The 15,316-nt window shown below is 37.3% G+C and overlaps 1 protein-coding gene across 6 annotated transcripts in view; it reads left to right on the top strand.

Moving 5' to 3' along the window:
* The window catches only part of PPP2R3A (protein phosphatase 2 regulatory subunit B''alpha), a 32,727-nt gene extending 17,904 nt beyond the window's left edge, over positions 1 to 14,823 (top strand). For 5 of the 6 annotated variants that reach the window (XM_081955377.1, XM_081955379.1, XM_081955378.1 and 2 more), the window contains 8 exons: positions 313 to 399; positions 723 to 879; positions 6,057 to 6,105; positions 6,604 to 6,693; positions 7,297 to 7,472; positions 8,733 to 8,851; positions 10,826 to 10,932; positions 12,277 to 14,823. In XM_081955377.1, the coding sequence (XP_081811503.1) occupies positions 313 to 399; positions 723 to 879; positions 6,057 to 6,105; positions 6,604 to 6,693; positions 7,297 to 7,472; positions 8,733 to 8,851; positions 10,826 to 10,932; positions 12,277 to 12,373 (882 nt within the window). In that variant the 3' untranslated portion in view covers positions 12,374 to 14,823. The remainder of the gene's footprint in view (positions 1 to 312; positions 400 to 722; positions 880 to 6,056; positions 6,106 to 6,603; positions 6,694 to 7,296; positions 7,473 to 8,732; positions 8,852 to 10,825; positions 10,933 to 12,276) is intronic. The other variant, XR_014175569.1, reaches the window with a different exon arrangement.
* The last annotated feature ends 493 nt before the right edge of the window (positions 14,824 to 15,316 follow it).

Below are 15,316 nucleotides of genomic sequence, written 5' to 3'. Positions count from 1 at the left end.
GAACAACTTGACTGCCAGAAGCGTGGGTGCTCCATTGTTGGAGGTTTTCAAGAAAAGATTGAACAACTATTTGTCTGGGATGGTATAAGGATTCCTGCCTTGGACAGTGGGTTGGACTAGAAGATCTTCAAGGTCTCTTCCAGCCCTATGATTCTGTGACTTGATGGCCCTTTCCAACATTATGAGTCTTCTGTTTTTTTCTGCTGAAACAAAACTCAAAAAAACCCATAGATCTCTATACAACTGTCATGAGGATGCATTTTATCTTTAATTTGCCAGTGGTTTTGAGTTTTATATTTAATCTTTTTTCAGGTTATTCAAAGAATATTTTACATAGTGAATAGATCGTGGTCTGGAAAAATATCATTAATAGAGCTGAGGAAAAGCAACTTTCTGCAAGTATGTTAATTTTTTACATCCATATGAACAACATGTACCTTAAAATATTCAGTGTGTTTTGCAATTCAGTTGGATTACCAATAAAAATATTATGCATTCTGGAAAGATAGGCATATTTTAAATATGAGGGAACTACTAGAAGTATGTATCTAACAAGACATACTAGTTAAGAAGATTCTAGCAATGTGTTACTGATTACTGGAATTCTTCTATCTAATACTAGCACAATCAAATACAAATTTAGGCTTTTGTTAAATATACCAGGTTTCTGGTACTTTCCTAGCATCTTTTTATGTAGAATTAATCCATTATCATCTTTTCAGACTCTAGCCCTCTTAGAAGAAGAGGAAGACATTAATCAAATCACTGATTATTTTTCCTATGAACACTTCTATGTTATTTATTGTAAATTCTGGGAATTGGACACTGATCATGATCTCTATATCAATCAGAGTGATTTGGTTAGATACAATGATCAAGGTAAGGAAACTCAAATACAAAAGAACATTTTATTATAAATATGCTATGCTTTTGTCCAAGTGTGTGTATATGTGTGCACGTGTGCATTTAGATAGTCACACAATCCTTATGGTAATTCATTATCAAACTTAACTAACTTCCTCTATTTTTACTCCTTTTCCTATATAGCTTCCTATTTTTTTAGTCATTTTGCTATTCAGAACTGCCTTATAGGAAAACATTCCTTATTGTTATTGGTATATGGATTGTCACTGCTGAAGTATATAAAGGGTAGCTCAAAGCAAATTGTTAAACAAAATTATGTGTTTGCCATAACATTGCAAAGGAAGATAGGTGAAAATGAAAACAATCATAAACAGAAAGTAAATATCCAAACTTCATTGTTCTCTAATCCTGTAATAATGCTAATTTTTTACCTGGAAATTTTGTTTTTATCCTACAGTTAATGGAAGCATGCAAATGTTCACAATTTTAATATTTGACTGAACATGTCAAATTCGTGACATGCTGCACGGATTTACCCTAATGGCTCTTCTACATATTAAAAAGAATTCTTGCATTAAAAGATTGAAACAATGACTGAAAGGAACCTAAAATAATCATAATAAATTGATGTGCATTAAAGGCATATCAATATATGTAGTATACCGGTAGTTCCCAAGATGTAACAAGTCATTTAATGGCTGTTATGACAGACCCTCCCAATCTGTTTCAAACTTACAATGGCTGCAGTGCTCCCTGGGTCATTCGCCCTCACAGAGACACTACAGTGCCTCCCTGCATCTCTCCCCCCACCATCCTGCCATGATAGTACCTCACAGCACTTGGATCTGCTGACCAGACCTCCTGGAAGCAGCCATCATTTTCAGTGCTCAAATAATTCCTTGTGGAAATGGCAGCTGCTTTCAGAGCTTTCTGCCCCAGTCAGCTGGATGTCAGGAGATTGCAAACCTCTCAAGGTTTCCTCAAAGGCTAACTAGAGCCAGGAGAGGTTTGCTGTTATTTGACAGCCAGCTGATAGAGGCAGAGGCCCAGCCCACAACTTGGCTTTATCAGCCAAGCACAGAAACTTGTTTGGAAGCATTTCCTGCATTGGGTCATGGCTTTTGGCCTTAATCCAGCTGGGCCCTTTCCAGTGATGGGATTTTTAAAAAAAATTAAATAAAGTTTTTTTATTTATTTTTATTTTTCAAAACAAACACAACACATAAAATCTTCCTTCTTTACATACTGTAGAAAGTGTATCAGTTGATTACAAAAGGCTTTTGTGCATCTCTTCCACAGTCATCAAGCATAATTCATATTAACTCAAGTATTTTAACTCAGATATTTCTACATGTTACCATCATCATACCTCCATTTTCATTTGACTATAATTGTTTAAATGTCCTTCATCATAAAATATACCAAGATTTAATACATAACCACCTACTGGCATTTCATTTACTATTTCTAAAATCCTCCAATGACACTGAATCCTTATGTCCTATTCTAGCTAAACATCCATAATATTTAGTAACAAAATTTTCTGTCCTTCTTTCCAAATCACAGTTTACAATTTACATCCAATTTCCTTGTGTTGTACCCATACATATATATATACGTTGTTATCATTATCCCTCCTTTATTTGACTATATCCTGCATCATATCATTTCCCCCCCTAATAATCAAGACTTAACTGAATCTAACTTAATTCTTTATATATATATATATATATATATATATATATATATATATGTGTGTGTGTGTGTGTGTGTGTGTGTGTGTGTGTGTGTGTGTATGTGTGTGTGTGTGTATGTGTGTATATATATACATACATACATACATACATATATACATACATACACACACACACACACACACACATAGTAGTGAGCTTCCTCCCATATTTGGCCATACCAGGGGTTGTAACACAAATACATACATACATACATACATACATACATACATACATACATACATACATACATACATACATACATTATAATATTACATATAATTATATATAAAGGGATTTATTTATTTTTATTACCGGTTCTGTGGGCATGGCATGGCTTGGTAGCCTTGGCTTGGTGGGCTTGGCAGGGGAAGGATACTGTAAAATCTCCATTCCCTTCCCACTCCAGGGGAAGGTTACTGTAAAATCCCCATTTCTTCCTGATCCGCTGGACTCAGAAGGCAGAGAATAGATGGGGGCGGAGCCAGTCAGGGGTAGTATTTACCGGTTCTCCGAACTATCCAAAATTTCCACTACCGGTTCTCCAAAACTGGTCAGAACTTGCTGAACATCATCTCTGGTTTCCCCCCTTTCCCCCTCCCCACCATTGAGTTGGTTTTGGCTATCAAAAGCTTTTTGCTGCTTTTCTGCCTGCTTTATTTATTTCTTGGATTTCTAAACCGCCCCCTCTCCCAAAAAGGGACTCGGGGCGGTGTACAGTCAAATGCAGATAAAAATACAATAATATAAAACAATTAAATACATTTGGATGGAGGAGATAAGGCTGTACAAGAAATAAATATACTATAAAAACCCTAAAAACATCCCCAATTAAAATACCCAAACCCAATTAAAATATATCCCCGGGAGGTAAAACTAAGAGAGTGCCAGGCCAGCTGATTGAAATAGGTGAGTCTTTAATTTTTGACGGAAGGAACGGAGGTTGGTGGTAGTTCGAATGTCGGGGGGGAGGTCATTCCAGAGGGTTGGGCCCATCACAGAGAAGGACCTACTCCTAGGTGTCGCCCGCTGGCATTGCCTAGCGGACGGCACCAGGAGGAGTCCCTCCCTGTGTGAGCGGATTGGTCGCAGGGACGTGTGTGGTAGGATGCGATCCTGCAGATAACTAGGTCCTATGCCATGGAGCGCTTTAAAGATGGTAATCAATACCTTGAAACGCACCCGAAAGGCCACAGGTAGCCAGTGCAGCTCGCACAGGAGAGGTGTTACGTGGGAGTAACGTGTACTCCCCATGATAACCCGCGCGGCTGCGTTCTGAACTAGCTGCAGTCTCCGGATGCGTCCCAAGGGAAGCCCCACGTAGAGGGCATTGCAGTAGTCCAGGCGAGACGTCACCAGCACATGAGTGACCGTGCGCAGGGCACTCCGGTCCAGTAGGGGGCGCAATTGGCGCACCAGGCGAACCTGGTGGAACGCCCCCCTTGCCACGGCTGCCACATGGTCCTCCATTGACAGCCGGGCATCAAGGAGGACGCCCAAATTGCGCGCCCGCTCCACAGGGGACAGTTGTTCGCCCCCTATGGCCAGCGATGGTGTCAGCTGGCTGAACCGAGGCGCCGGTATCCACAGCCACTCGGTCTTGGAGGGGTTGAGTTTGAGTCTGTTGTCCCCCATCCAGACCCCGACGGCTTCCAAACACCAGGACATCACTTCGACAGCCTCGTTGGGGTGGTTTGGGGTTGAAATGTACAGCTGAGTGTCATCAGCGTACAGGTGGTACTCAACCCCAAAACCACGGATGATCTCACCCAGCGGCTTCACATATGCGTTGAACAGGAGAGGTGAGAGGACCGACCCCTGTGGCACCCCACAAGTGAGTGGCCTCAGGGACGACTTCTGCCCCCCTGTCAACACACATTGCTTCCGGTCGGAGAGGTAGGAGCCGAACCACCGCAAAACGGTGCCTCCGACTCCCATCTCCTCCAACCGGCGCAATAGGATACCATGGTCGATGGTATCAAAAGCCGCCGAGAGGTCTAATAGGACCAGGATAGAGGAACAACCCCTATCTCTGGCCCTCCAGAGATCATCAACCAACGCGACCAAGGCTGTCTCTGTGCTGTGCCCGGGTCGGAAGCCGGACTGGCGTGGGTCTAAATAGTCGGATTCGTCCAGGTGTCGTGGGAACTGCTGCGCCACCACATTCTCAACAACCTTCGCCAAAAAGGGGAGGTTGGAGACTGGACGGTAATTAGCTAGCTCCATTGGGTCGAGCGAAGGTCTCTTGAGCAAGGGTCTCACCACCGCCTCTTTCAAGGCAGTTGGTAAGTATCCCTCACCCAATGAGGCGTTCACCAGGCCCAGAAGCCAGCCTCGTGTCATCTCCCAGGCTGCCAGTACCAGCCAGGAGGGGCACGGGTCCATTGAACATGTGGTGGGCCGCAGCCGTCCACGCAACCTGTCCAAATCCTCGGGGGCAACAGAGTCAAACTCCTCCCAGATTGGTCTCTCAAGACTCGCTGTTGACGGCTCGTCTGGTCCACTGACGGAGGTCCATCCGCTCCGGATCTGATCAATTTTGTCCTGAAGATATTCCCCAAACTCCTCTGCTCTTCCCTGTAAGGGTGTCTCCCGCGTCCCCTGCGATAAAAGGGAGCGGGTCACCCGAAACAGGGCGGCAGGGCGGTTATCCGCGGACGCAATAAGGGCGGCACAATGTCTACGCTTGGCCGCTCTTATTGCCACAAGGTAAGTCCGCAAATAGGCTCTTACCTGTGTTCGGTCAGATTCGGAGCGTGAGGACCTCCACCTGCTCTCTAGACGTCTCCTGTGGCGCTTCATCACCCTTAGCTCCTCAGTAAACCAAGGAGCCCGGGTGGGTCGATGCCGCAGGAGAGGTCGGACCCAGCTGAGTAGAGGGCCTCCCTCCACTTCTGAGGTCCCCGTGCTCACTTAATGACCTGTGCATTCATTTAACAGTGCATTCAGAGAGAGTAAGTTGTTAAGCTAGACTGTCTCACTTAATGGTTATCATCACTTGCAATCATAATGGACAGGCTCCATTTTGGTCATAGGTTGAGGACTTTTTGTATCTATGAAAATGTGTAATGATAGTGCTCATGTGGAACTTTGCATACAATTGGATGTTGTTGCATGCATGTTTTACTCTTCATATATCTTATTTTTACGAATAAGATAAACATTCCTAACTATGTCAAACTCGATCACGTCACATGACATATCACAACGTATTGCAATGTTTTTTGCCTTTGAAGAACCAGGGTGGGCATGGTCTGCGTGTGACGCATCCAGCCCTTGGACTGCCACATTGACACCCCTGCTCTAGTTAATGGTTTTGTAATTCCTTTCCAGTGGCTTTCCAGCAAGGAGTCAGGTCTTTTTATCAATAAAATATGAACTTTAGGTAGGTAATGTTTTACATAGCTGTCTCCTGATCAACCTACAAACTACCCCTCACATTTTTTTTTTAATCTACAGCTTTGTCAAGCAGAATTATAGAAAGAATATTCACTGGAGCTGTTCTTAGGTAAGTAGTAACATAAAGGTAGGATGGTAACATTTCAAAAAAATTGAATTTTGAATTTTGGCTTAAATTATTTAGGATTATGAGGGGGATCATGGTAACAAATAGCTACTCTACCATTGTTTTCTCTTCTCTTTGAGAGGCGTTCACCACTAAATGTTCCCTAATAGGCTTCAATTCATATTCCTGGTTGTGAAAAGGCATTGATGCCTCATCAGAAGAAGATTCTTCAAAGGCAGTCCTCACAATTATTGCACTAAAAGTCAACCCAGAATCGTGATTTCAAAATTGTCATGTTAGTAATATTAGGATAAGATTCCAAATCTGTCTTCAGGTTAATAAAACATTACTTTTTCAGGAATTAGGTAATGGATAACCTTAATACATTTTAGAGATAGAGATTTTGCCTTCATCTCTTTCAAATCACTCTGCAATTTTAAAAAAATTGCCTCTGGTTTTTTTTAAATTAAGGAATTAACTATGTATTTTTATATATTTTAGAGGAAGTCAAGAACAAAAAGAAAACCAGATGAGCTATGCAGACTTTGTGTGGTTTCTGATCTCGGAAGAAGACAAAAGATGCCTCACAAGGTAAAATAAATATCTAAAATGTAAACAGTTTGTGATAACTATTTTCTGTATGTGGCTAATTTCTTAATTAGTTTATTGTACATTGTGTGTGTTTACTCTTTAACTGGTCCAAAAGATAAAAGAAACACAGAATGCATCTACCTTTCATGCCACTCCAGCTTCACTGACTACCAGCCATAAAATTAACATGAGAAGAGCTTTAAATAGGAGAGAATTTACCTACAACCGTGTTTTGTATTATCTTTGTTACTGAAGCCTTTCAAGTTATGTATTCTCATTCTCTATGTGTTGTTTTTGTCATATAAAACTTTTATCAAGTTGCTAAAAATAAACATTTTTCTTTACAAAAACTCTCTCAAAGATATTGAAAGTCAGATTTAGGATAGGAAAAGAATATAGAATTTTCTACTGAACAATTGAGAGTATTATGTATCTGAACTCATTGTCCAAACATCAAGGTACCATTTTCAATGCAAACTGTCATATGGGACAGTCCAAGCAAAGCTTTATTTGGTACTGTGTACATGAAAATCATCCCGAAAACTTTTGTTACCTGCTGCTATACTATAAAAATGCATCTTGATTCATCTCTTTGTTCTGTAGTATTGAGTACTGGTTCCGATGCATGGATTTAGATGGGGATGGCACACTATCAATGTATGAACTTGAGTATTTTTATGAGGAACAGTGTGAGAGGATGGAATCCATGGGCATTGAGCCGTTGCCCTTCCATGACCTATTGTGCCAAATGCTTGATCTAGTAAAACCAGAATATGAGGGTAAGAGCAATTATATGATTTTTTTCTTCCAGGTCATTTTGTTCTGTTTTGCTTTTTTAGTAAATTTGAACTTACGATGCTTTAAAGAGTTTTATGTCTTTATAGAAATATGCCCCAAAGTAGCTTTGACACTAGCTCACTAGTCTTTGCATCTTCAACTTGTTCTCTGATTAATGTGAAAATAATAAAAAAATTATTCTGATCTCCCATAATATATAGTATGGAATTTAGTAAAGTCATTCAGACATTTGCAACTACCTCTACAAATAGGTGTGTTAATTAAATGCCTAATAGATGAATTTATGAATGTTATTTTTAATGGGATAATAACTCCCTACCAATATGTCGTCTATAATGTGAGGTGATCATCCATTTACTCACAAATGAAACACAGTGCTAATTACAACACGCATCACATTGAAAGCAATAATAAATCTCTCCAAATGGGCATTTTTAAAAGGCATATGACAAAATGCACTGTTCTTTTTGTTAAATTATCTGAATTCATTCTTAGCAATTAATCTTATAAATAACTTTGCTCAAAACAAAAGTCCTCAGTGCTAACAAGTTATGTTATTTGAAATCATCCTGGTCAGTTCAATCTACCTGGGAAAAACTACGGTATTAGCAGTGCTCCAATATAGGTTTCTATGCTAGATCTCCGAGGGCCTCCCCCATCCCTGAGGTACCACATAATCCATTTAATAACTTGCATATTTGTTTAAATGATTCATTGGGGAGAGCAGGATTGGGGGGAATCATTAATGAGATGCTTCACTTAATGGCTGCCACAACATGTGATCGTAGCGGGCAGGCTCATTACAGTTGTATCTCAAGGAATACCTGTAATAATAATGTTAAAGCCGCTATGTAATGTTTTTCTACTAGCGGTTGCTATGTTTCAAACTAGAGGTAAGAAGTTTCTATGTTTGTAAACACAACTCAAACAACTTACCTGGCATTTATGCAAAATGACATTTTACATACATTCATGGAAAAGGCCTGTGATAAATTCACATGATCAGGTTGGTGCCTACTGGTTCAAACTGAATTCACAAAATCAATCAACTTGTTTTGGAAGTAAGCCTACTGAGAAACCTGTGATTCAGCTTTGAAATACGCTCTTACTCCTTGCTCTCCTTGACAAATCTTTAGTCACTATTATGGGATATATGAACTAGGGGCGCTTTTATTCCAATCCACTAAGAACGTGCTGGTTTGATAGTTAATATGCTGATAGTTAATATGCTGATTTTTCAGGAAGAATTACTCTAGGAGATTTGAAGAGATGTAGAATGGCTCATGTATTTTATAATACTTTCTTTAACCTTGAAAAGTATCTGGACAACGAACAACGGGATCCCTTTGCTGTGCAAAAGGTATAAAGCAGCTCTATTTAAAAGTAATGATTACTTAAAGGAAAAACTAGAACATTACAGAGAAAAGTAACAAGAACACTTTTACATAATAGAGCAGGTATGGCCAGTAGTATAAATTCCATGACAATTAAGGCAAGTGCACATTGCACTATAATCTTATGACCCAAGGCAAATTAGCCATCATATTGGGCCCTGGCATACATTTCTGCACCTCTTACTAAACTGAAATTATTATACCTGATTGTTTGATGTCATTAGTGGTAAAATGAGCCCATTGCCATTAATGACAATTTGGGGTAGTTTTTATTTACTGGAAGTGAGATGGGTGCCCCTAATATGCTTCTTATTTAAAATTCTTGCAGTGTTTTGCTCTGATATACATGTTAGAGCTATACTGTACTGCAAAAAGCCAGATATTAAATTTCATTTTAACACTTAAATTCCATGGTGGAAGAGAGGTAGGATGGAGGAAGAGGAAGTACTGAATTTAGTGATTGATAGGTCTGTTCTCAAAGTAATCTTTGGGATGAAACCACCATTGGTTGCTCCAATTGCAGTCTTTTGGATTGTTTGTCAATCAATTATTTATTGCATGTATACATAAATTTAGATCTCTTCTCTAAACAAGACATTAAAAGAAAAAGTGCATAAAAACACACACACCTGTGTGTGTCACTTATTTTCTGTGCACTTTTTAAATGTCTTGTTTAGTTTTGCTTTGTTCTTGTATTTTTCTCTTTTTTTGGACTTTGTATTTTAACATTGAATATAAAATAAAAAAGACATCTTTTTCTGTAATGATACAATTAGTATGATATGTAATCATTAACCATAATCAGGGTTTTCTGTTGTGAAAAGTAGAATAAGAACCAAGTAATGCCATTTTCTGTTAATATTGGTTAATATTAAACCAAAGCTCAAATCATGTTCCAGATTTCAGTTACTGTTGACTGAAACCATAACCCCTTGGCTTTGGGCAAGTTAATATGGTTAAGGAGCCATATGATGTTGATGAAAAGGTAGCAGTATGTTTATGTGGGTGTATGCATAACTAATATAATGTTTTAATGTGCTATGTAAGCTCTCAAAATTGTTTCAATTTAAAAGAACAGGAAGGTCAGAAATACTCTGCAACCTTTTCCTTAAATCAGAGATTAAATCTTTGAAACATGGCTAAAGTAATTTTAAAAAATGTAATAATGAAGAATCTAAAGTGTCTATTACTTAATATTTTTAAATATAAATAACTTCAATACTTTGCATTTTCTTGAACAGGTAGCCTTCAACATACATTGTGACCAGCATTGTTGTCACTAAGCAAGATGGTCATAAAATGTGATGTTATGTGACCTCAGTCATCATGTGCTTAGTGACATCAGTCCTGGTTGTCATTATTAAGTGAGGTCTTCTCATGACTGTGACTTCCAACTTCATGATGGCTTCCCCATTAACTCCTTATGTAAAGCCAGTAAGCAACCTTGGAAATTGTGATCCTACGACTACAGCTCACTGCCATGTAAATCACCACCCTGGCATTAAGCACGCAGGTCATTGTCACTTAACTTTGGGGATGCTGCAACTGCTGGAAATCTAAGGACAGATCATAGGTCTCCCTTGTTCAATACCATCATAACTTTGATTGCTGAATAAATTGGCTACCAGGGACTACTTGTATCTGTAGAACTGACTGTTTAGCTGAAATGAATTAAGACACTCTGGAATGGCTTATCTAAATTTAGATACGTACAAACACAATTGTTAATTTTTAATTATTTTGTATACCTGATTAGGAACTTACCATAATATTTGCAGGATATTTCATTTATAGATAATTACCAAAAAGTATGCAATGATTTTTCTTTAAATGCTTACTAATAGTTTATTACACTATTTATTGTACTCACAATTAGGCATGTCATCATCGTTAAGAGACTTGCTGGGTTTTATCTGTTTCTTTCTAATCTATTTATTTAGGATATTGAAAATGATAGTCCAGAACCCTCTGATTGGGACAGATATGCTGCTGAGGAATATGAGATTCTTGTAGCTGAGGAGTCTGGCAGTGTACAGTTACAAGAAGGGTGAGCAAAATTATCTTAAAGTTGCTGTTCCAAGTGAAACTCATTGCTGAAACTAGTAGTATTTTGAAATAAAGTTAAAATGACAAAGCATGTTAAAACAGAGAAAAATTTGTTATTAAGAACCAAAATCAAATGACTAATTAAAGGTCTCTAAAGCAGTAAGATGAGAAGAGAAAATCAATCTTACAACCCTATTCCTTAGGTCTTGCAAAACACCTGAAATCCTTACTATTCCAGGGTCAGTAGGAGTCCCTGGAGGTTATTCTGAATGCATTGGGAAATTTGAACCAGCCTTATGACCAAAATAAATAATTTTGTTCTTGATGTTTGCAATAGGATGGAAATTTAAGAACAAAATCCTGATGAAGTTAAAAAAGAAACAGATTAAATGAGAGGCTCGGGTCAAAAGACTTTTTGATATTTTAGAGGCGCTGACCTCAATCCACACTAGAAGAAAGACTTTCCTGTTTGTAACTAAACCTGGAATGCTAGGTACTATGAGTGTTTGGTAGTGTCTTGCCTACCTTGGCTGATTTCAAAATGCTAAGCATGGTTTGACCTGCTTATTAATTTAATACCAGACTGGAAAGTTGAAAAAACTTTGGGAAAAAAATATCCTTGGAAAAAGGAACCGACTCATCATAAGGAATCTCAGCCTTAATCCATCTATTTACAGATGGATTTACAGACTAATTTTGGTAAGTTTGAATGGAGATAGGCAGTATTTCAGAGTAGTGTAGTATTTTGAAAACACCCTCTCTGTTATCAACCAAATGTATTTTTTTTCTTCTCCAGCACTCCTATTAGACACTTGTTATGCCATGTTTATTCTAGAGACCAAATAATAACCTGTGTTTTGGGAACCTGCATATTCTCCTTCAATCCCATTCCAATAAGGAATGATACTTGCGTACAGTTCTAGGATCACTTACATATGTGGAAAAAGTGAGATGAATAAGCAGCATTCAGATGCTAGTTTACCTGAGGTGCAAAAAGGAACTACCTTTAAAAGCAGTGTGCCTCTTCCTGTACCGTTTGAACCCAATACTTAATTTTGCAAAATTTATACTGTGTCACTATAAATGTGCAAGTAAAGGCATGCACAAAAAATATATGGAGAAAAATGACCAAGTGGTGAAGAAAATGGCTACAAAAACATTTACAATTTGTACAATTGAATGTTACGATAAATTATCAAAGCTGTATTTACCAGTTCCCCTATTCAATAATTCAGACTTGCTTTGTCTTTAGGTTTTATAGGGGTTTAGGTTTTATATTATATTTGTCTTCATATTTTCTAAAATTAGTGTCATTTGAATCAATCGCTTTGTTCATTTCTTGTAGTTCCTTTGAAGATGATTATGAAACAGATGAACTCTTATCTATGTCTGAAATTGAAGAAAAGTCAGATAATTTAGTTATTTCACATGTTTCAGCATAAGAATGGAGATTTTTCCTCAAAGTCTACCATCATTAAACACAAGAGTCTTCAGTTCTTACATTCGAAGAAACAATAATGTTATTTGATGAAGTACCAACATCTGAAACAAAATCATAATTATACAAGATATACTATTTGTTTCTCTAATGTGATAATTTTCCTATTGGGGTATGCATAGAATTGGTGCAGACATTCATGGAACCTGTAAGGAAACAACGAAGACTGAATAAAGGTGAAAAGCTTCATATTTATATATAAAAAAGAATTCAAAACAATCAATAAATACTTGAGGATTTTTTTTCCATTTTGGATTATTCCTCCTCCTTTTCTTATTTAGATGCTATGTTCAGCTTCTTTCTTGTGTTACAACATAATTGTATACTAATGTTCAGTTTTTTGATGTATCAGAAGTACCTGTCAGTTTCTAGAGTATTTCTAGCTCACTGCCGATAATTATTTGCATTATAGAATACTGAATGATGATAACTTACTATGGAATTTTCAAGAGTTTATTTAAATCTAGTATCAAGTTCATGTTTCTTTGGTTTAAAGTATAATAGAGAAAAGAGATGGCCCATTTGTTTTCATGATTATCCTTCATGGGAATTTTTTCTTTTAACAGAATAACAGAATTATTCTGTATTTTTATTAAATTCTGCTTTAAAAAGCATTAATACCTTAATAAATGCAACAATCCCCCTCCTTAAAAGAGAAATTGGTATATGTTTTCCAAACTTAATCAAAGACATGAATGATCCAAAATTCATAGCTGGTAGGAAAGACCCACCAGATTGAAGTGTTTTAAATTGAAGTGTAGAAATGAGAATCAATTGACAAAATGAGTACAAAACTCTTTCAAGAATAAACAAAAATCAGGTAAAAAATAACATTTACAAGATAGGTCCTAGAAGATGCAGGTAATATCTTATTCCCTTACCCATTCTTTTGAATCTTGTTCTTCAAAAAAGAATTTTAAGCTAAAAGGTAATATCCATTTTATAAAGGAAGCATTTACAATAAATTGGTCAAGTGGTTCTTAGTGGTATAAAATTGGACTTCCTCGTGAGTCCCTTCAGTGATATTCCCCTTCAGTGATGGTCTTCAAATGAAGACTGCATGATCACCTGTTGAAAATGTTTTGGCAAGTTCAGCACCGAGTAGAAGACTGGACTTTTATTCAGAGGTGCTTTCATTTTATGATTCTGTGATAAAACAATGCCACAGTGACAATAGATGCAATCTGTTTAGAAGTGACAATGAAGATAATTGAAGTGATAGAATGCTTCTGCCTTTTAGGGTGAACAGTAAAGGAACAAGCAATCAAGGAATATACTACAGACTAGCACTTAATAACCGTGAAGGCCTTGAAAAATATACTCAGGTGCCAGGATGCCTGTATACCTACAAAGATCAGAATAGCGCAGGCAATAGTATTTCTGTGACATTTTCTGGAAGTAAAAATTGTACTTTGAAATCAGGCTAGAAAAGAGCATTGCTGCTTTTGAACTTATGTGTTGGATAAGACTTGTTAGAATACCATGGACAGCCAGGAAAACAAAGAACAAATGGATTATGAAACAATTCAACCCATAGTTCTCACTTGAGGCACAGCTGAGTAGGTTCAAACTATTCTATTTCAAGTGCATCATTGAAAGACCTAGCTCTCTGGAGAAGATGCAAATGCTGTGAAAGAGGGAAGGAAATAAGATACCAGCAGCAAGATGGATGGACTTAGTTACAGTAGTGATAGGTGCATTATTGGAAGACCTGATGGAGCAGGGGACAAGTTCATCATGGAAAAATCTAGATGGTCTCCAAGAATTGACAAAAACTTGATGGTGTATAATCCTCCAATTATCCAATCAGCATACACTAACATTACATGCAACAAACACAATACTGTAATTTAATATTGCAGATAAGCAATTGTTCCTGATGATGAAATGATTCAGTTCAGGAACCGAGAAAATATGATAGTCCACAACAAACACACTTTAAGTGATATTATATGTGAATTACAAATGAGAAGATTTTTCGTGAAAAGACCTTTTTGTTCAGTCCTGCAGGTTAGTTTTTTAATGGATGTTTTTCAAAGGCACCTGTTCACCACCACTAAAAATCTATAAGAACATACTGTAGCTGTTTGAAAGATTTTAACGTCAATGTGTATAAGGAGTTTTCTGTATTCTGAAGGGATTAGTGATAAATTTTTGTTCATTTCTCATGCGATGGTGGAACATCTTAAGTTCAATTTCATTTGAAAGACATTTTTTTGCATTCATTTTTAAAGTACTGTTTTAACTTAAGTGATTGAATATGAGCATACTTTGGGTAAATTGAACAAGTTAGGGATTATAATGTTCAATTCCTAAGTGCTTAGCTTCTTTCTGATAACACAATACTAATGATTGTGCATTGTAAAAATACACTAAAAGAGTTTATTTTTCCTATGTGTGTGTATCTTTGTATTTATATCATATTTTGGGAATTCTGGGTAGAAAGGTGGTGGTGATGATACTGTAGTAGCAGCATTATAGTCAGTCTAACTTATCCTTTACACTTTAACTTGCATGCTAAAAGTTTGAAGTTGAGCTTCAGGATTCCATTTAAATGCCATGAGACAACTGAATAGAGTCAATATTAGTATTTATCTAGCTTATTGATGTAGAATATGATTCTCATGTTGTCTATGAAAGTTTTGTCCCATAGCCCCAAGTCTATTATTAATTTTCTGGGTTATAAATCTGTGGGGGAAAGGTTCAAAGCAATTATAGGAGAAAAATTCAAATTCAGTATCCAGCAGATTCCAGCTATTTTTAAAGAAAGCCATAATCTGAAAGCCTGGAGGACCATTACCAATGAATTTATATAACATTCATCTGGAAGGACCTATCGCTTAAGATAAATTCCACTATGATGTATGTTTTTTACGCTATCAAGTAT

This window comes from Natrix helvetica (assembly GCF_964273705.1).
Source record: "Natrix helvetica genome assembly, chromosome: 5".
Taxonomy (NCBI): domain Eukaryota; kingdom Metazoa; phylum Chordata; class Lepidosauria; order Squamata; family Natricidae; genus Natrix; species Natrix helvetica.
The sequence above is the reverse complement of the archived record's forward strand: the minus strand, read 5'-3'. Positions and strand labels throughout refer to the sequence as shown.